The sequence below is a fragment of the Aphis gossypii genome, chromosome X (assembly GCF_020184175.1).
Source record: "Aphis gossypii isolate Hap1 chromosome X, ASM2018417v2, whole genome shotgun sequence".
Classification (NCBI taxonomy): Eukaryota; Metazoa; Arthropoda; class Insecta; order Hemiptera; family Aphididae; genus Aphis; species Aphis gossypii.
The window spans coordinates 14,880,619-14,901,296 of record NC_065533.1 but is presented as its reverse complement, the minus strand read 5'-3'; the positions used below and the strand labels follow the sequence as shown (position 1 = coordinate 14,901,296).

Here is a 20,678-nt window from a genome sequence, read left to right as displayed (position 1 = left end):
TAGGATTGCAAATCGTCGTCATATAATCGTATATACCTATATCCCATACGCTGCAGTACGATAAGAAGACAATCAAACGATCGTCCTGTGTAAAAACAATAATATATTATTATTATTGTACAGGTACTCTGCGCCGGCGTATGTGCTCTCGTCCCGACGGCGGGTGCGTAGGTGCGTGGGTGTAATGGGTAGTACCTGTACATACCAAAGTATCCTGCGACTATCGCGTACACGTTAATATTATATATTACATAGGTACACAAACATAAATCTACTATGTATACGAGACCCCGGCAGCGCTGTAATTCGCCGCATAAACATTATAATGTGCACGACAAATATTACGCGCACCGCGCGCACCTACACGCTGCACCCGCACACCCACCCCATATAACCCTCGGTGTGGGTGATAGTATATATATGTATACGTGTACGCGGTGTACAGTAATACGTGTTATTATGTACCTAGCATGTATAATACGTACAATACGGTTTTATATATACCTACATAAAATAACATGTTATATGGTATACATATAATATATAGGTATATACCTATGTACGTGCGGGACCGGCGAACGAAAGTGCGCGGGCGCGCGAATGGGGTGTGCCTCCCGAGGCGGGGGCGACGGTGGCGGCACAGGGACGACGGGCAACGCTCATGATCCTCAGCCCCTAAAACCAGTAGTTCGCCCGTTTGGGTTTTCCCAACGCCCGAGCGATGCGTCGGCGTATATAATGCGTGTGGCGCGCACGCCCGGGCGACCGACCGCCGCAAAGAACTGCTATACGGCGGCCTTTGCTACGATGATGACGATATCCTTTATGAACACACGCACACACTGCAATGTATACACTGTACAATATATATATATATATATACATTAAACGATATTATATAAATGTGCGTGTGTGTGGGTGGATGGGTGTATGTGTAAATTTTTTTCATTTAAGTTTTTTTTACGCGCCGACCCCTCCGAGTGCGTTCGCGCCTCCGCCGCCGCTGACAAAGTCTATCGATCGGCCAACGCCGACACACTCGTATTATACACACACACACACACACACACAAACACACACACACACGCACATCACATATATATATAAGTATATATATAGTTGGATAAAGTACACCCATGTAGGTATATTATATTTTATACTTACGGGGTTACGATTATTATTACTATTATTTTATTATGTACAGCTGCGGCGCGCGCGTATCCCTCCGTCGATCCGGGTCGTAGTGCGGTAGGACCAAGGTCACCCCGTTTTATATATATAGTATACCTACCTATATACATAATACTGCAGTGATACAAGGGTCGAACCGCTCCCTCGCCACCGTCTCTTCTCTTGACATATATAAATGTATTATACCTATGTATGTATATTTATAAATAGTCTTACGATAATGTCATTATCGTCGTCGTTGTCATCGTAACGACAATCGAGAGATAGGTAAATCGTATACATAAACCTTTATATATATATAATATATATAATATTTGTAAGCGATTTTAATGATTTCGGACGACTTTCCTCTCCTACCATTCCGCATCACTCCAATCGTCCCTTCGCACGAGCTGCAATATCGTCCGTCGGGTTGCTGCTGCTGTTTTTAGTTTCCGATAAATACCATCACGGTGATGCACTTTTCGATATTACTTAATATGTAGATGTGCCGTAGAGGTAGGCGGTAAAATAATATTATTATACGTCATATTATTGTAGGTAAGTATACATCAAACGCGGCCATCGTAAGTACACCGTCCGCATCAAATGCCGCCGCGGCGTTCGTCCGCACCTCTTCGACAGAGCGTCGACAAAATATTATTATGTCATAACCGAGTTATCGGTGGACAATTTCGATAAACAGACTTACTATATCTAATAAAAACCCAATCGTATACACCATAATAACGTGTAATATACCTACCGAATATATATTATTATATATTATTATAGGCACTATAATTGCCGTCGCCCGGGCGGCGGCCGGCTAGCCGGCGACGTAAAGTTCAAACCGTATAATATATAATAATATTATTATATTTTTAATAGCACTGTATATAGCACTATCGTTAATAGAATACGGTATAAAGGAATGCGTATACGATATGATAAAGTGTATTATATTAATAATAATATTGAAGAATCGGAGTGAGTCACGCCCGTCTCGCGGTTTATATGGTTTCGGACCACGCTATATATTTATGTATATATATATTATACCAGTGTGCGCGCCCTTTGAATGTGTATATATATATATATATATACACACAGACATAAAATATGAGTATAGATTTTTTTTTTTTTACTCTCGTAAAATCGGTCATGTCGAGTGATTATACAATGACGTCACTATGACACCACGAGACATCTATATATATACATTTTTTTTAATACTGAATATTTTCTTCCGTATATTTATGAATACAAATTATTATCCACATTTATGGCTGCCCGATACAGTTTTTATAATTAGTGTCAATTAAAAAGTAACAATTAAAAAAAAAAAAAACGATCAATAAAAGATACCTAAAACTGTGAACGCGAGCGATAAAAATATGACACAGAACGACTGCGGCAATAGAGAGATTGATCTCGTTGGACGGACAGAATGGACCATCACCATCGCGACCTAGGTAGGTACTGATCGATTGCATTTTTCAAATAATTTATCGACAGTAGTACGGCGGACGGCAAAAATGTAGGTAAATCTGCGTTAGAAGAAAAACGAATTCGGTCATTACGACATGGCTCGTGCCGTCCCCGTCGTTCTAATAATAATAAAAAAAATAGTTAACCCCCTACACCCACCCACCCACACATCACCGATTCGTGAGCTGTCTAAAAAATATTAATATGCTGACGAGATCGCGAGTAAAAAACGCGTACGGACTTTTATATATAGGAGGTCACCGCATACGTATAGTCAATGCGTATATACTATAGTAATACTTACGGTCGTATAGTTTTACATTATGTTATTCCGAAGGGAAAACGTGTGACTTTAAAGTTATCGTAACGTGCGTGCGCGTGCGTGTCTGTGCGTGCGTGCGCGAATGCGACGTATGCGTGCACTTGGAATATTATAATATATTATATTATTATAAGCGACGGACGTCAACGTTGTAATATCGTCCCATTATTGACCAATAACACACGACGGGAACAATACAACGAAACCGTTTTATAAACGGTACACAATAATAATCGTAAAATACGGACTCGCGGAGAATTATATGCATACCTATACGTATATATACATATATACGCATCGTCGTGTCAAGGTGCGACTATTGTTTGAGAGTATTTCGGAAATTTTATCAAAAGTTTTGTACAAATCACCGTTTACATTTAGAATCGTTTGATGTTTAAACGTAGGTAATCCAATTACAATTAGATTACAAAGTTCACAAGTACAGAATATTAATTTACGATTGTAAACTAAAACTGCAAAATAATTACGTTTGAAATCAAATGTCGAAGCGTATTGTGCGTAATAATAACATAGGTATCTTTGGCATCGTTAACAATATAATTTAACGTCAAAATCATGACTGGAAATTAAAACATTTAAAACCAATAATCGTATGATATTATTATTATTATTATTATTTTGTATGTACAAACGGTTTGTTTGATGACTGTGCTGCGCAAATGATAGATATATCGACTTTCCAGTTTCCAATAGCAGTTTTAAAGTGTGTACTGCGACGTACTACGACCGTTTTACAATTTTGCATGCAAATAGTCTATTAAATTACAGGTAAAATGGCCAAAACAAGTTCAATCGTTTGATAGCCGCGTGTATGTAGAGAAATACCGTAGTTTTTGTAGGTCACGTACTACCCGCTGTTTATCGGACTGGCGTGTAGGATGTACGTTGTGGAGGTCAGAACAAATGATTCTGGCGATAGCGCACACGTCGGGGGGTGCACACGTCCCGAGCGTTGCATGCGGTGTTCGGCACGGCGATGAGCTTAATCTCCTCCCCTGGATACTTTAATGCGCTCTCGAATCCAGGATCAATCTCTCTACGAATCAATGTCACGAGGATTACTTAAACTTTGAAAACCTCTTATTTTCGAGGATTTTAGATCCCCAAAATCGTTTCGACCGCGTTACCTACTCTTTATAAATATTATACGAAGAAAAAAACATGTTTTATTATTATTAAATACAACCCAATGTACTGCAACACGCAAAATAACAACGGTTATATTAAATAAAATTACAAATTGTTTCAAGTCTGACTAAACTGAGTTTTTAGAAGAAAGTGAATGACGATGAATAAACTTTTATGTCGTTAGCATGCGATCAGAACTCTTCATTTGATTTTGTTCAGAGTGCCGACGTGCAGTTGAATATTCTGAAAACAATATTTTATTTTATTCTTGCATTGTACCTATGCCTTTTTTTTATAACAATTCGAAAACAATTATTTCTCGTTTTAAAATTCTAATTTTCCCTTGTTCTTCATTATCGTTCAAACATTTTTTTCTTCGTCGTAGATTCTGAGTAGAAAGATAAATGCATTGGTTTTATTTTGTATGGTTTTTTTTGTACCTAAAGTGTGTAGTATGTCCTATTAACAAACCAAAAATAAAATGGATTTTACAATAAGATTTATTAATATAAATAATTTTATAAAAATATAATAAAATAATAATAATATACGTATCACATTTACCTATAGTAGTCCTATATACTGGAATAATTGAAAACCCAAATTTTTTTTGAGTTTTAGACGTTTTACGACGCTGCATAGGCTATTTTTTTTAGATTTAGGCATTCGCATTTCACTAAAATATAAAATAGATTAACGTTAAAAATCGAACCAAATTATGTTTTTACTCTAATTAATCTAATAAAAATATGACCGCGTATTAAACTAAGACTTGTCTAGATTTTGGGTTGTACTACCATTTATTTTAAAACTAAAATTGGTTAACAAACTTAAAATTTAGGTAATACTCATATTTAAGTGTATATTATCTCCATTCTCCATTATTTTTTTTAATATAATTTATGCAAGTTTAACAAATTACGCAACCGTAGCTGTCATACTGTCATCCCTAACCACAAAAAAGACCATAACACTGACAAAGGTTGAGAAACGTGTACGTAAACTCTTTAATAAATTGACTCTTTAAATTAAAGATTTAACGTGCTTAAGCGTAATGTTTTAATTTTTAGTTTGACAACATCTCTAACTGTCCTACATTACGGACTTCTACATAAAAAGATCATATTTTAATTATCATTTGAAAACATATTCATTATGTTGTTTCGTATTGATAAGTTGATGTATCTACTTAGATTTATTTTAACTACAAATAAATGCTAATCCTGATAATCGTTCTTCAATCATAATATTACATCATGTCTAAGATACTTTTTTCTATACTTAAGGATCTGCACTCGAAATAACACATTTTCGAAAAAATAAATTAAATCTTCAAGTAAATATTACGGAGAGAGTAAGTTCCTGTATAATATCTTTACCACAGTTTTTATTAAATAATCTATCGTCACGAACAAAAATATTAAAATTTTGATTGATTTGTTTATTATGGGCTTTTCACCAAGACACTTATCCTGGTAAACTGTAAAAACTTTTAATACAATTATCTTCATTATACACACATTTGTCGTTATAAACCCTAAACAAATTATTTGTTAACATAATATTAGCTTTTCAAACTATATTCAAACAGATTCAATATAATAGAGGCTAACTAACATGAAACGTTGTCTTTGAAACTTTGCTTCCACGAATAATTAATATATAATGACATAATGTATGTGTATATGTAAACAGGGAGGTAATTTAAACTTTTAAACTATCTATAAACGCATTTTAAACATACAAGTTACTAAAAATAACTAAATGTTCTTAAATCATAAAATTAATTTTTACAGTGGAATATTTTAATATTAATATAACTGTATACTTTTAAAAAAATATTTGTCTTTAATTATTTTCAGCAACATTATTTTTAATTAATAAAATACAATTTAAATTGATTTAAAATTATTTTCCTATTAAAATATGTGTATTAATTATTAAACTAATATTGCCCTATCTCCATCTATAACTACTCATTTATAAACATTGTTTCAAACATTGTACAAGATTTTTTTCGAGACATATTTTTTGGTCTTTATAGCTATATCAAATTAATTGTTTATAACGAAAAAAAAACGTCTCGTAAGTCGTAACGTATAATTAAAAACAAAAATCAGTGTTACCCAAGTAATATATTTAAGTACATAGAAATTAAAATAATTTTATTTATCAATTATGTATTTAAAATACATTTTATCATATGGAATAAAAATGTTTTTAATTAAATTTTTTGTTAACCTCCTACAAACGTCTAAAACGACTATTGACTACCATTCATTAAATAGTATATTTTATTGTTAACTAAGGTTAAATAAGGAGTTATTGCATTTTTCATTTTATTTCTCTACGTTAAATTCGATAGGTATTTAAAGTTAAGTAGGTATATGAAACACGGATTAAGAATAAGAAAAATACCTACCTACCTATATCCTAAGTTTATAGTTTAATAAATTTGTTAATAGAAAGTTGGCATTTATAATATAAATTAATTTGCTAAAGAAAACATGTATGTTAAGTTGGTTATTTTCTATCAGTAGGCATATAGAGTTATAATTTAGTATTCATTAGATAACAAGATTATTGTCAAAGTAGGTTTGTTAAAAGAAAACAATATTGTGTTAAGTAATATCATTTTTTTCTTATGGGTACTACCTAACTATAATAATATAATTTTTTAAAAAAATGTTCCATAGTCATAGAACTTAATAATAATAATTTATTTCGGTCAAAGTAGTATAACAAAAGTTGTTGACTTATTTTATATACCTACCTAATGGAACAAAAATGTCTTCTAAATAGGTTTCACAGTTTTTTCGTGGCGTTAAAATAATATTAAATCGACAGACCGCAGACGATGTAATAACAATAAGAAACTACCAACTAATGACGATATTTAATTATAAATATTTTAATGTCGACCACAGAAGAAAAAAAACTGTTTTCCCATTACTTTTTCGACCGGCGTGCGCTCACGGTGCCTCCACGAAACGCCTCCACGGAGATGACGCGCATCGCAAGTGGCGAACGGTACGCAACGGCAAACTATGCCTCCACGCCAGAACAAACAGCTGTCATGCGACAACGCCTGGCGCTGATAAGGCGGCGTAACACGATAACCAGATTGCAGTACGCGTACCCTTTATTTGACCCCGCCGTAGTACGGTACAGTTATTAGATTTTACGGACACTATCCACTTCGAAATCAGCTTAGCTATCGCTCTGTCGAAACTCGCACGAAATTTTTCATTTTTTACTGTAGTCCGACCAAACTCTCCGCCACGATGATGATGATCTCGAAACCGACTACTATGGTGGTCTGCCTGTAAGTATTAAAATGGCGATGGCGTTCTAATAACGCCGCCCGCACGCGCGCGCTATAACGTGGTCATCGAAATTGTTGTTTTTGGGCTTTTGTCGTTTCTCCATTTTCCATTTTTATTTTTTTTGCAATGCCAACGACCGAAAAAATTCGCTTGCGTTCTCGATGCATCTTATTAATATTGCGCTTATTGTTTCCTATGCGTCTGCAGGAAGGGCGCCGCCGCCGGTCAACAGCAAAACCGTAACATGGCCACTCTGAAACAAATTTCGATGCGCTTAAAATCTGTGACGAATATTCAAAAAATCACGCAGTCCATGAAGATGGTGTCCGCCGCCAAGTACGCTAGAGCTGAACGTGAACTACGTCAAGCTCGTCCGTACGGTGAAGGTGTTAAGGTAAATCGTAATGATAATAATATAAATAAAAATATAGTCTTTACAATGTATCAAATTACTGGTACTTTTCGTTTATCCCGACTACGACAAGTCACAATTTCATTATCCCGACTACCTCCTCAAAGTCACGATCAACATGAATTTGTCATTTATGTATCTAATATAATGTATATTATAGTGTGACTTATTATCACATAATTGCTACTACCTTTCTTTATATGACATAATTTAAAAAAATGGATTCTAAATTTATAACTAACTTAATAAACAACTAATAACTAACTTCGAGGAGGAAAATGTTCAGCCATTCAATTTAAAACACTTTTAAATGGATTATTGTGCTTTTTGACACCACATGAATTTAACCAAATAACCGTCTGAGAATTAGATGCCAGCGTTGCCACTCGCAAACTAAAATTTCCCTCGATTTGCTATGCAACAGCACTTAAGGTAGGTCACAGGTACAAATTAATCAATCCATGGTCACTGGGTTAAAAAACAATGCCCATAATTTTGTCAAAAACTGTTAGTAATTATTAAAATAATAGTTATTTGGTTAGATAGTTGTGATTGACTGAAGACAGTGGATGTATATGTAGTCTAGAAACAGAATTAGACCAGTGGTAGTCATTAGCGGCATTGGCCGGTAGCAGGGATAACCGAAAAGTACCAAATTACTATATATGCTAAGAGTCAAAAAGTCATATATCTATTTAATGTGTATTATCTTTTCTTAGGCATTTTATGAAAAGTCTGGTGCCACCGAAGCAGTGGATGATGGTAACAACAATAAATTAATTGTTGCTATAACATCTGATCGTGGTCTTTGTGGCGCAGTCCACACAAACGTTGCGAAAACCATTCGTAACGAATTGGGTGCAGAAGCTGTTGAGTCTCCTCAATCAAAAGTATTCTGTGTGGGTGACAAGTCTCGTGCACTTTTGCAGAGGTATTACGATAGAATCAAATAATTAAAATTTAATATTAATCTGCTTTATTTGTGTATTACTATTTGTACACATTATTGATTTTAGTCATACAATTATTTCTCACTTGACTTAATGTAGAATTACATTTATAAATCATAAGTCATATGATTTTTAACATTTGGTATAAAAATAAATTATGTTGATAGAGCTGACAAAAATTTAGTTCTTTATACATTTTTAATTTTCATCTATTAAATACTATTTAATTAAAATTTACCCCTCTATAGTAACATTTTTATTATTACTAAAAACAAAAAAATGAATTAACATTAAATGTTTAAAATTATTTTAGTAATTTAACTGTTAGTATTAATATTGATGTGTATAAACATTATTTGATTTGTAATTTTTTTCAGTATTTAATGATATAACTTTAATATATACTGATAATATCTTTATAATGAAGTATAAGTAGGTATATTATCATCTTTTTTTTTTACTGTAAAATACAAAAGAAACAGATAGGTATACATCATAGTATACATAAGATAAATTGAAAATGTATTATTGTATTTCTTTTAAATAAATTCAAACGATAGGTTGGTTATTATTAAAATTAAATCCAGTTAAGCGTATTTAAATCATTAGTATTATTTTATACTTAAATATTTTGTATTTTTAATCCTAGATTACACGCGTTAAAAATATCCACGAGATTCTACGCACTTGGTCTTTTTCAACTCGATAAATTGAAATAATCATTATTATATTGCTTTTAAATAAATAAAAATTGTCAAATGTTTCTATTGATACTTAATTTAAACAAATTCAACTTTCATATAAGATATAAATATATCAAATATATATAAGGTTATATTGTAGTATACCACTCACAGTTTTTTCAATAAATAATGAACTTTGAACCCTTCTATAGTACAGGCATCAAATTTTATACAATTGGGAGTTGTATCTAATTTTAGTTTATCACCTAATTAGAAGGTACCTAGGTTGTGTTAGATTAATATTTCATATTTTTGAAGCAATGAACAAAATTATAAAAGCCCGGTCTTTTTGACTTGTAGCGTGTGTTCTAGGGTTAAGATAAACGAAAATTCATTAAAATAATAGTTTAATACCTCAATTTTGTTTTTATTCATATTATTTTATAAAAAAAAATTGGCTTGCTATATTTAATATATTTACATAACCTTTTAATTAATATATTTTGTTGAATTCAGTTTATGAAACATGTAATTATTGATCCATCAATTACTCAAATAAATGCATTTTTTACTCATGGGTCTGTACTAGTGCAACATTTTATGTATAATAAATTTATTGCTAAAAATTGTTATTAACGTAGAGCTTTATTTGAATTATATTTTTTTTATTTATTTAATTACAACTTGATTGATGAATTTTGATTGTAAAATAAACGAAAACTTAAAAGTATTTTAAATTTAAATTTTATAGAATATGACTTGAAATAATTTTACTAATCAAAAAGTGATATTAAAAATAATAATGCACAGAATACACGAATTGTATAAATTATAAGTTAAACTAAAGGTTTAACTGTCTAGATAATGTCATGTATTATCTGATAAAAAATTTGCCTTTTTTAATCGTTATTTTAAATTTAGAAAATTATTTAATACATGATTAATGTAAACAGACTGTATGCTCAAAATATTGCTGTGGTGGCTAATGAAGTTGGCCGCAAACCACCCACATTTTTGGACGCATCCAAAGTGGCCAATGAATTGATCCAGTTGGATTTCAACAGTGGAAAAATTGTTTACAACCGATTCAAGTATATTATCTTAAAAATTATTTAATTACCTTTATTACTGATGTCAATAACAAATTATATTTTTAATTGTAAATCATTTGTTTAAAGAACTGTTGTGTCTTATCAAACCGAAGAAGTACCATTGTTGAGCGCTAAAACAATGTTAGCTGCACCAAAGTTACAGTTGTATGACAGTATTGATCAAGGTGTTATGGAATCATACCAAGAATTTACAGTTGCTGCTTTATTATACTACACAATGAAAGAGTCTGCTTGCAGTGAACAATCATCAAGAATGACAGCTATGGACAATGCCAGCAAGAACGCAGGTAACTTAAATTCTATTACTGATGTATTATTTATATAATATTTTTTCATATTTAAAAAATACTCATTGTCAATGCATTTTATTTAGCTGAAATGATTGGCAAGCTGACTTTGACATTCAACCGAACCAGACAGGCTGTGATCACCAGAGAATTGATTGAAATTATTTCTGGAGCAGCGGCATTAGAATAATTGTTTTTTATTAATATCAAAATAATATAGAGTTGGAAGACAACAATAAAAGAAATGGAATTCCATACATTTGAATAAAAAACAATAATTTAAACAATAAAAACAGTTGTATTAATCGATTAGAAATGGTCGTGTAAATTATTTTAAAAACCATTATCTAGTGATATTAGTTGTACAGAACCTAAGTCAATACTAAAGGCTTGATTTTGTAGGTGAAGAAAAAACAAAATAGCAGTACCAAGTATTTTAAACATTTAATTATATAAGATTGTGGAAAGATGCTCAACAGTAAAAAATTGTGTATTTTTCATTTACATAACTTCTGTAATATTTTACATTTTACTCAATATGTCTGAAGGACTAATTAATGTTGTCTGATGAATAATAAGGAACTGTAACTTTATGAAAAAAATTAGGAATTATCAATGTCAGTAAGAAGATTGATTAATATAAATCAACTTAAAATAATAACTAATAAAAAATAATATTTTAGACAAAACACAAATATAACTATTAAATTTGAAAAATTTTTGATATCATTAAACTTCAAAGTTGACCATATTTATTTAACTTAAATATTACTAATGTTATAAATGAGAAAAACAAAAAAAATAAGTTTTTTAAAAAACATAATCTAGTAAAGTAATAAATACATCAAAAATCACTTTCGAATGTTTAAATTCAATGTCGTCAATGTTGTAAATGCCAATTTTATGTTCCGTATGATTACTGATTAACTGTAAAAAGTTTTAATTTTTTAATAACTTATCCATGTTAATATGAATCAAAATAATGTTAAACATGAACTTAATTATAAGTTATAAACGTTGCCAGAAATTTTTTTTAATTTAAGTAACATGATACATTACCAATACTTTAATACATTTTCATAAAATATTGACATGAATATTTGATTAAAAAAACAATTGTTTCTTTCTTCACAATATTAAATATATATAAAAATAAATGATTAATAAACTGTCTACAGGATATCTTAAAAAAGAATAAAAGGTACGTTTATTTACAAATGTTATTTTAAAGTGCACATAAGTAACATACCTAAGTTATTTCAATATTAGTCTAGTATTGAAATATACTATGTACTCTATTAATTTATTAATGATAAAAATGTAAATCTGAATAAATTATAATAAAATAAATACTTAACATTTTTGGAACAATTTTAAATACTGATAATGGTTTAGATGCTCTATGAAAAACCATAGAAAGAATGGTCCTTTTTACTTTGCCAAATTCAATATTAATTATATATCTTTACAATAGTTATTTACCTATTTACTTCTCACAATTTTGATGTAAATTTTCTTTTTTATTTGTAATTTCCATTATTCTACTTACTGGTAATATTGTTTAGCCGTTTAGGTATTTCATAAGTAATTAACCATAAAAATTGATAACAAGTTTTAAAAATTTAAACCCTATTACCTACTGTTTAACGTTACTTGATATTATTTTTTCATATCAGGATAACTGAAAACCAAATATTTAAAAATTATTTATTGTCTGTATCTACATTATGTTAATATATTTTAAATGATGATTTGTTAAAATAACTAAAATGTATTTAACTATTCAGATTCTAACTGAAGCTCATACATTACTCTCTTGTAAAATGGCGATAATGCTGAAGTTTCTCATCCAGTTTTCAATATCTCTGAAAATCTTTCGATCGTGTTGATTCATATTATTATAACTTTTGAATAAGGTTCATACTTCATGGGTAGAGAGTTAGGCAAAATGTGCATGAAAGAATTTTAGTATTCAAAAATATGATCAAAATTCCAAAAAAACATCATGAAGAATACTATAAATTGTCAATTGTGTACAAAGCATTTCCTAACAAATAAACTATAAATAGATTAAAGATAAATTTAATTTATAACTTATTGACAATACAATAATATTGTATCTTATTTTAAATGGACATCACACCGTTAGCATTTGACTTAATCAATACATGATAATAAATACTTGCAAAAAATAATATTGAGTTTTATATTCAATATTATTTAAAATACATAGGTAAAGAACAAAAAATCAGTTTTGTTATATAATAATAATATATGCTTGATATGCATTTGAAAATAAATATAAAAATATTATGTACATTTTCCCTAAAATTGACCAGATCTGCAATTTAAATTTTTGATTATTTAACACCATTCAATAGTTTAGATTTCTAGTTCGGCATACTATAAAACAATGTACCTACAAATTACAACTTCTAAACCGAAATAAAATAGTATGAATTAATTATTTCCACTATATTTTTGATATAATTTTTACAATATGAATATTTGAACTTATGCTATTTATTAAACGTTTTAAAATAAATTAAATTAATTTTATAATAATAATAAAATAAAATAAGTACATGAATACGTATATTTTTTTTTTTGTTACGATATTATACAAACATAGATATTAAAATATTATTGATATTAGTGCTGTAACAACTAAGTATATTAGAACAATTATATCAGTTAATATAATTAAAACATAATTTAATTTATTATAAGTATTAGGCAAGTATTAAATTAATACACAATGACATAACAAATTAATTTTTTAAATATTGTTAAAGAATGTAATTTATAAGATTCAGTAAAACATTTACAACCTTTACTAATAATTTATGGCTAATAGTAAACAATTATTTTAAAAACTTTACTTAGATGAGTAATAGTATAGTTAAATAGTTTTATTGTAGGCGCAAAGGAATATTTACAAGATGGTAGTCCTAAAAAAACAATCAAATTGGTTGCATTTGATTTATTTTTAATTTTTGATGACTGTAATTTTTTACTTTGACAATGTAAATAATTTATCACCTACACCGATACAGTCTGAATTAAATTATTATTCACTTAAATCGCTTCAAGTCTAAAAGATTCTTCATGATTTTAACATAAATCAATTGACCGTCATATATCAACTTGTATGTAATACATTATTCAAGTGATACTGTTTTGGTTATAACTTAATGATTAGAATAAACTTTTTTAAATCTAAAATAAAGCTAAAAGTGGAAAAAAATAATAATAAAAAATAATTTGGAAATGTAAGATAATTTTTATTCTGATGACATATCCAATTTCAATTTGATTAAATTATATATAAATATTAATTCTTTAAATTATATAATATAATAAAGAATGGCCAAGATTTAATTAAAAAATATCAACTTGAAAGTATGCAAATAAAAATTAAGAACACTGGTCTGAAAATTGTACTTTATAACTAGTCACATTTATAAACATTTGCAATATTAACAAATCTGCTGATGGTAAGGCAATTCAATGCTTAGGTTTTTTAACTTGCGGTCCCAATGATCCTAGAAAACAATTAAATTAAAATATATCAATAATATGCTTTAAAAACATTAAAATAGGACAACAACTCACTCATATCTTTGAGATTATTAATATCTTCAACGTTTTCACCAATAATTGTAGCGACTAGTTTATTTATAGCTAAAGCAGATTGCTGAGTAGTTGGAATCTTATTTGGATTTTTTAATGCCGGCAAAATCTTGTTGATATCAATATTCCTCAACAATTCTGGTTTCGTAATTTTCAGTTCATTGATTATCAATCTAGCAGCTGCTTCTACAGCAGTAGCATGTACAATATTTTCATCCGTGAACATTGGGCACCTAATAATCAATAACAAACGTATACATTTTTCAATATTATATAATTTATTAGTTGTCAATAAAACCTACCTATTTTTTATCACTTTCTCGTTGTAAAAATGAGCATAATTTTTAGAATCAACTGGCTGTCTACATATGTAACACATTTGTTTACCACAACTGCAAGTCATTTTGTTGCATCCATCTCCCTTGACAAACTTACGTTTACAATAATAACAAATTCTATATTGAATAAGCAAAAGAAATTATAGATGTATAAAATAATGTTACTATAATTATCAAAATGTCAACTATAAATCTAACTTGGTTAGATACCTTATGAGTACTTCAGTCATTTTGTTTTCAATCATAGTTCTGACTTCTACTTCTGGTGCTCTTTCTATTTGATCACATCTGTATGGCAAATGACTTTCTTCTCGACATTTCCTAAAGATTTCAATACATATTATTTTATTTACACACGACGAACAAAAGAAAACAATATTAATAATAAAAAAAAAATCTTAGAATACACAAATAATAAGTTATTTGATTATTTTATTTTATTAGAATTAACGCCAAATGGCTTTTTAATATAGAGCATAATACTTAATAATTTATTTCAATACAATATACCAATAAAATAATAAATGATTGTAATAAATTGATGATTTAACACAAAATAGAATAGGTGCTGTAACTTTGTGTCTAAAGGCCGAGAATAATCAGAGTAAGATTTATGTCTAAACAATGTAGGCCGAATTCATTTACATGCTCACTGTTGTGACATAAAAAAAAATTAGTGTCTACAAAATAAATCTTCCAGCAATTTAGATTGTTTTGAACATAATATAACACTGGTTCACTATATAATTGTTTAGTCCACTCCTGATTTAATATATACAATACACAAATATAACTTAATATAAACATGAATTTATTCTAACTTAAGTTTACATGTAAATATAACATCAACTAATAACTAATGACCATAGTAGCTGATGTAATAATGTTCAATAAAAAAAAAAAAAAAAACTACAATTTTCTTACCTGCAAGTTTCTTTTTTGCATTCAGGATTCAAACAGTTAATAATCTTGAGATCGGGGGATAAAATAACAGAATAATCACAAAATGCACAAGTTTCAAGTCCTTCAATGCCAGCTGCTTTAATTTCTTGTGCTTGCTTCAAACTCATAATACGTTGATATAGTTTGTCATCAACAATACTCTGAAAATACACAAATTATTAGTCGATTGACAAACAACTAAGTAATAAAAAATAAATACTTACTTTTATCATTGTTAGATTGAATTCTTCATCACAATTAGCAAAGCACTTAATATCCACCTTACCTCCACCAACTGCAACTTCTGTACCTCTATAAATATATATGTATAAATAAAATAAATAATAATGAAAAAATAACCTACAATACTTGACTGTTAAATACTTTACTTTTTTATACAAGAAGAACAAAATGTATGTCCAGCTGGACATGAAAACACTTCAGTAGTTAATAGTTCATTATCGAGACAGCATTCACAAGCGTTTAGATTGCCAATACACTTAGCCTATAAAAATGATAATTAACATCAATTAAATATCACATTAACGATATATTGCTTTAAATATTTTACTTGTTCCACTTGAATTCTATGTTCAGTTTTTACAGACTCTATATAATTCAGAATTTCATCTTTATGATCGAGGTATGCAATCTAAAATAATTATTAGGTAATTGATTAATTACAGCGTACATAGAACATCAATAAATTAAATGTTATAATTACTTCTTTTAAAAATTCAATATTTTCTGTTGTCTTATAATTAATCTGATGACGACTACCAAACCATTTTCTTTTCTTTTTTAAATAAAAAGGTTTAGGATCAGCTACCAAAGAGTCCACAGTTTTTGATAAATTAAAACCATGTTTAGGCAGTTCATCACGTAACTTGTCCAATGGAAGAAGATCGAACCTGATAAAAATAAATAAATAAAAAAGATTTCAAGATTAATATTGAATACATTAAAAATTGCTACAAGTAAAACTCACCTGTTACTTAAATAAGACAGTGATTCATTGTAATGTGTATTAATTGAATTCAATTTAATATTTGTGAAGTAATTAACTGGATCAGGGCACATCTTTAAAAACTCTTGAACTTTGAAATCATCTCTTAAACTTTTTATAGTAGCTAAATGATTAACACGTTCATTGTACTCCTTAAGTCTTGGATAGATTTTCTTATTTGTAGTAATTTGACCAATGAATTCGTATAGTTTTTCATTATCATAGGCATAATATTCTCCAACTAGATCTAAGTAAATGGGATCGGCATCTTTTATAATTTCTTTTATGTTATATGTTAATTGTATTGATTCTGGCGGTTGTATTAATATTTCTTCTCTTTCCAGTGTTTTAAGAGTATCATCTAAGTTATTTTTTTTTACATCAAGTTGTATAAGCAAATACAAACGGCTTACTCGTATATCACCATGAATATTAATTATTTTCATAACATTTGACATATAATTTATATATAATGTCTGCCATCCATAGTTATCAAATTTCGAATAGCTAATGCAATTTTTCAGTGTGGTCGGGTTTTCAAATGATAGTGCAGTTCCAGCCTAGAAAAGCAAATACAAGTTGATGTTTATATTTTCGTTTACGTTACATCAAATTTGTATAAGTAAAAGATTAAATATATAGAAAATAAATGAATATTTTAAATTTAATTCACTACATTTAATGCTACAAACGTTTTTTAGTTATACAAATAGACACAATATTAACAAAAAAAAAAAAAAAAAAAACAAATAATCACAATAATATTGCTTTAAACTCAAATATTAATTCAAGCTAAATTAAAATTTAAGTTATCTGTTGAATTAACGCAGAATTAATAACAACAACTTCCTAATATTGTATAGTTTTTACTATTAAAAGACAAATAAAATATGTATCATAAGTAATGACTAATGAGTATATTATGGTGGCCGGGAGGAAGCAATGCGAAAGCGGTCCCCTCCCGGTCGTCGATATAACCTCAAAAAAAAAAAAAAAGTATATTGTATCTATAAAATCTAAGATATGTCCTACTGAATATAATAATACTGAAGCAATGCATAAGAAATCAATCAGACATTGATGTAAAAGTCAAATAGTAGATAGTGCATAATTATTCTTTCCCCAGTGGATGTTAAGTAGCTGGAAAGGTTTCAATTATTAATATTTAACTTACCCTCATCGCCATTTTCGTTGGATTGAATCAATTAAGGTAATATCGAATGTTAAATACAGTCAGTCTCCAGTCACAGCTTAAATTTTGTAATTATCGCAATATTACAATTTCATGATAGAAATAATGAGGTAGTGTGTCGTAGCTCTGATACGCATGATTCTGGCATGGTGTGTAGGGTAGTTGTTCGAAAAATGATAAAGATAGTTAGATAAGCACTGAATAACATATATTCAAAACAAAATTATCTCTCGATTTGCTTAACAGCACCACCTATGGTAGGTCTCAGAGTTAAAAACGATGCCCATATTTTTGCTTTCAACGGTTGGTAAGATTTATTGATTATCGCTTCTCGGGTCCTTATCGTTTTTCGAACAACTGCTGATCTCCCATTCTGATGTCATGTTCCCGCACTGAGATAGATAAGATGTAAAAATGAAATGTTTTGCCCTTCGGTGGTGGGGATAACGTCAAACACGACGGCTCGTTTTTACGGCCGAGTCCGCGCTCCAGTATATCTTATCTATCTCAGTGTGTGCCCACAACAAAAATATTATCATTATATGAGGCTGTTATTTAATAACATATTGTCATTCTAATCTGCTATTTTTAATTTTTATTTAAACATAGTTATGAATTTGTGAATGTTGTATCGGATCCGTGTAAACTGTAAAACTTTAAAATTATACAATATGTCTGAAAATCCAATTATGGTTTTACCCCGTATCAGAGCGAATCCCCATATTATACAGTTTCTATATTTCCTTCTGATGTCTTATCGACATGCTAGTTCTTGTTGTTCAGTCCAAATGAAAAACATTTTGCATTTATCAGTTATTCTAAGTAAGCCTTAGATTGATGTTTTTTAAATATGTACTTTGTACCAACCAAATATTTTCCGTAAGGGTCGTAGTTGTTATAACCTCTGATTGTAAGACTATTGCTTAAGTTTACTATCCAATAGCTGCACAATTATGATATAATATCACTAAAGAATCTGATTTGAATATTAATGAGCAATTTTTGAGTAAATAGATAATAATATATTTCTAAACTCTTATAGTTATTACCACTTAAGGAACCTACCTCCAATCACTATATTTAAACCTTAGGTATTTTTACCCAATGTATCTTGGTCATAAGTTGGATTGTAAATTGAATTCACTAAACTTTTATGAGATGTACCTATTTAATTAACTTATAAAAAAAAGGTATTCATAATTTATTTTTATACAAATTTTTCAAACAAATTGATACAGTATGAAAAAATAAATAAAGAAGCTGCATACAAACATATTTTTTAAATGAATTTGTAATAAATATCACGTATACTAAAAATGTCACTAAAGTAATTAAAACAATAAATGAACCATTGGTTTGATTGAACCATGGTTCATCAAACCAATTTTTTAATAAATCAATTTGTCATATTAGTTTCTACTTATGTCGTACATTAAGTCCTGGATTTGATACCCAGGAAATATGTTTTTAAGTTCTTAAACATTTTGAATTTTTACATATGATAACTCACGGTTTTAAGTTTTCAGATTTTTAAAAACCATTAATTTACTCTTTAGTGACCCCTATTCATCTATACTCATATTGGTCCGTTTTATGAAAACCATTGACTTAATGCGATCACCAAACAATTGAGTTTATAATTAAACTTTATACAAAGAAAATTCTTGTGATCTGCTTAAAATCTCTAAATTATTCCTTTATGTGTCACAGTACATAAGTATCACAGTAGATTATAGTCTACTATAATAATAATAATTATAATTATTATTATTATATTATAATCTAGCGTGGTTAGTATACACTAAGTCACTTAAATCTAATTTATGAAAAAAAAATATTTCAAATATAATATAATACATTATTAATTTATAATTTTTATCTACAAATTGTAAGACTAAACATTCATTATTAAGAAACATGAATACCCAGTTAATAACAATACATAGGTATATTAAAGTATAATCTATAGGTACAAAAAAAAAATATATGTATAATATACATTAGTATTTAGTTTATGATTTGTCTAATTTGAAAAAAAAAATTGAGTCAATAGACATTTAATAATTATTTCATGTATAGTAAATCTTCATAGTTTATTAATTTATTATGTTTAGTCATTGTATATAACACACAGGTATTACAATCGTTCTCACTACTTGCTTATTATTAGATGAAATTCCGTTCAATTTAGGTATAAATATATGGTAAAATGGGTATAAGAAAAAATAATAGTAATAATATTTTAAATTGTGTAGTAAATAGCTAAATAGAGAAAAATAATAAAAACAACTAAAATAATATGTAGTATACAATTTTCTGAGTTAAGTGATTTATTGACATTTGCTTTGGCGCACTCTACTGATGAATTACTGAAAAAGAAACTTCAAGATTTTAATTTTTTTGTTAATTAACAAATAATCATTATGAATGTATTTATAATATTGACAATCTTATCATTTTTTTTAATAAATAAACAAAAAATGTGTCAGTCTTGTTAAGCATTTAAGTATATTTATATTAAAAAACTTTGTGACAGTCTTGCTATATGTTTATTCATTTTATGTTTGAAAATACAGAATGTAAATATAATTTATTTAAATCTATACATTTTTTTTATTTTTAGAAACAATTATAAAACATAAAATTTGTTATTTTTTTTTAGTAG

The 20,678-nt window shown here is 28.7% G+C and overlaps 2 protein-coding genes and 1 long non-coding RNA gene across 3 annotated transcripts; 1 reads left to right on the top strand and 2 right to left on the bottom strand.

Moving 5' to 3' along the window:
• Positions 1–3,664: 3,664 nt before the first annotated feature.
• Positions 3,665–7,146, bottom strand: LOC126552041 (uncharacterized). Its single transcript, XR_007605895.1, has 3 exons — positions 6,906–7,146; positions 4,697–4,808; positions 3,665–4,591 (listed from the first exon to the last, which is right to left on the bottom strand). It is a non-coding gene; the product is annotated as an uncharacterized LOC126552041 (long non-coding RNA).
• Positions 7,147–7,289: 143 nt separating this feature from the next.
• Positions 7,290–11,218, top strand: LOC126552040 (ATP synthase subunit gamma, mitochondrial-like). Its single transcript, XM_050206515.1, has 6 exons — positions 7,290–7,457; positions 7,666–7,852; positions 8,590–8,801; positions 10,457–10,594; positions 10,682–10,902; positions 10,989–11,218. Exons 1-6 carry the CDS (start codon positions 7,417–7,419, stop codon positions 11,090–11,092), a joined length of 903 nt encoding a protein of 300 aa, XP_050062472.1. The 5' UTR covers positions 7,290–7,416; the 3' UTR covers positions 11,093–11,218.
• A 2,421-nt stretch (positions 11,219–13,639) lies between these two features.
• LOC126552039 (uncharacterized) lies at positions 13,640–19,190 on the bottom strand. The gene is made up of 11 exons (XM_050206514.1): positions 17,996–19,190; positions 16,804–17,381; positions 16,540–16,726; positions 16,387–16,467; positions 16,205–16,320; positions 16,040–16,127; positions 15,798–15,976; positions 15,084–15,194; positions 14,838–14,990; positions 14,518–14,768; positions 13,640–14,447 (listed from the first exon to the last, which is right to left on the bottom strand). The coding sequence occupies exons 1-11, from the start codon at positions 18,005–18,007 to the stop codon at positions 14,410–14,412; spliced, it is 1,794 nt and encodes a 597-aa protein (XP_050062471.1). The 5' UTR covers positions 18,008–19,190; the 3' UTR covers positions 13,640–14,409.
• Between the last annotated feature and the right edge of the window lie 1,488 nt (positions 19,191–20,678).

Bases quoted from the DNA above. Each gene is read 5' to 3' on its own strand.
- LOC126552039 (XM_050206514.1), bottom strand. The intron at 16,321-16,386 runs GTAAAATATTTA...TCATTTTTATAG, and splicing joins ATAGAATTCAAGTGGAACAA to GCTAAGTGTATTGGCAATCT. The intron at 15,977-16,039 runs GTAAGTATTTAT...GTGTATTTTCAG, and splicing joins TCAATCTAACAATGATAAAA to AGTATTGTTGATGACAAACT.
- LOC126552040 (XM_050206515.1), top strand. From the start codon at position 7,417: ATGATGATGATCTCGAAACCGACTACTATGGTGGTCTGCCT. The intron at 8,802-10,456 runs GTATTACGATAG...TAATGTAAACAG, and splicing joins TCTCGTGCACTTTTGCAGAG to ACTGTATGCTCAAAATATTG. The intron at 10,595-10,681 runs GTATATTATCTT...ATTTGTTTAAAG, and splicing joins ATTGTTTACAACCGATTCAA to AACTGTTGTGTCTTATCAAA.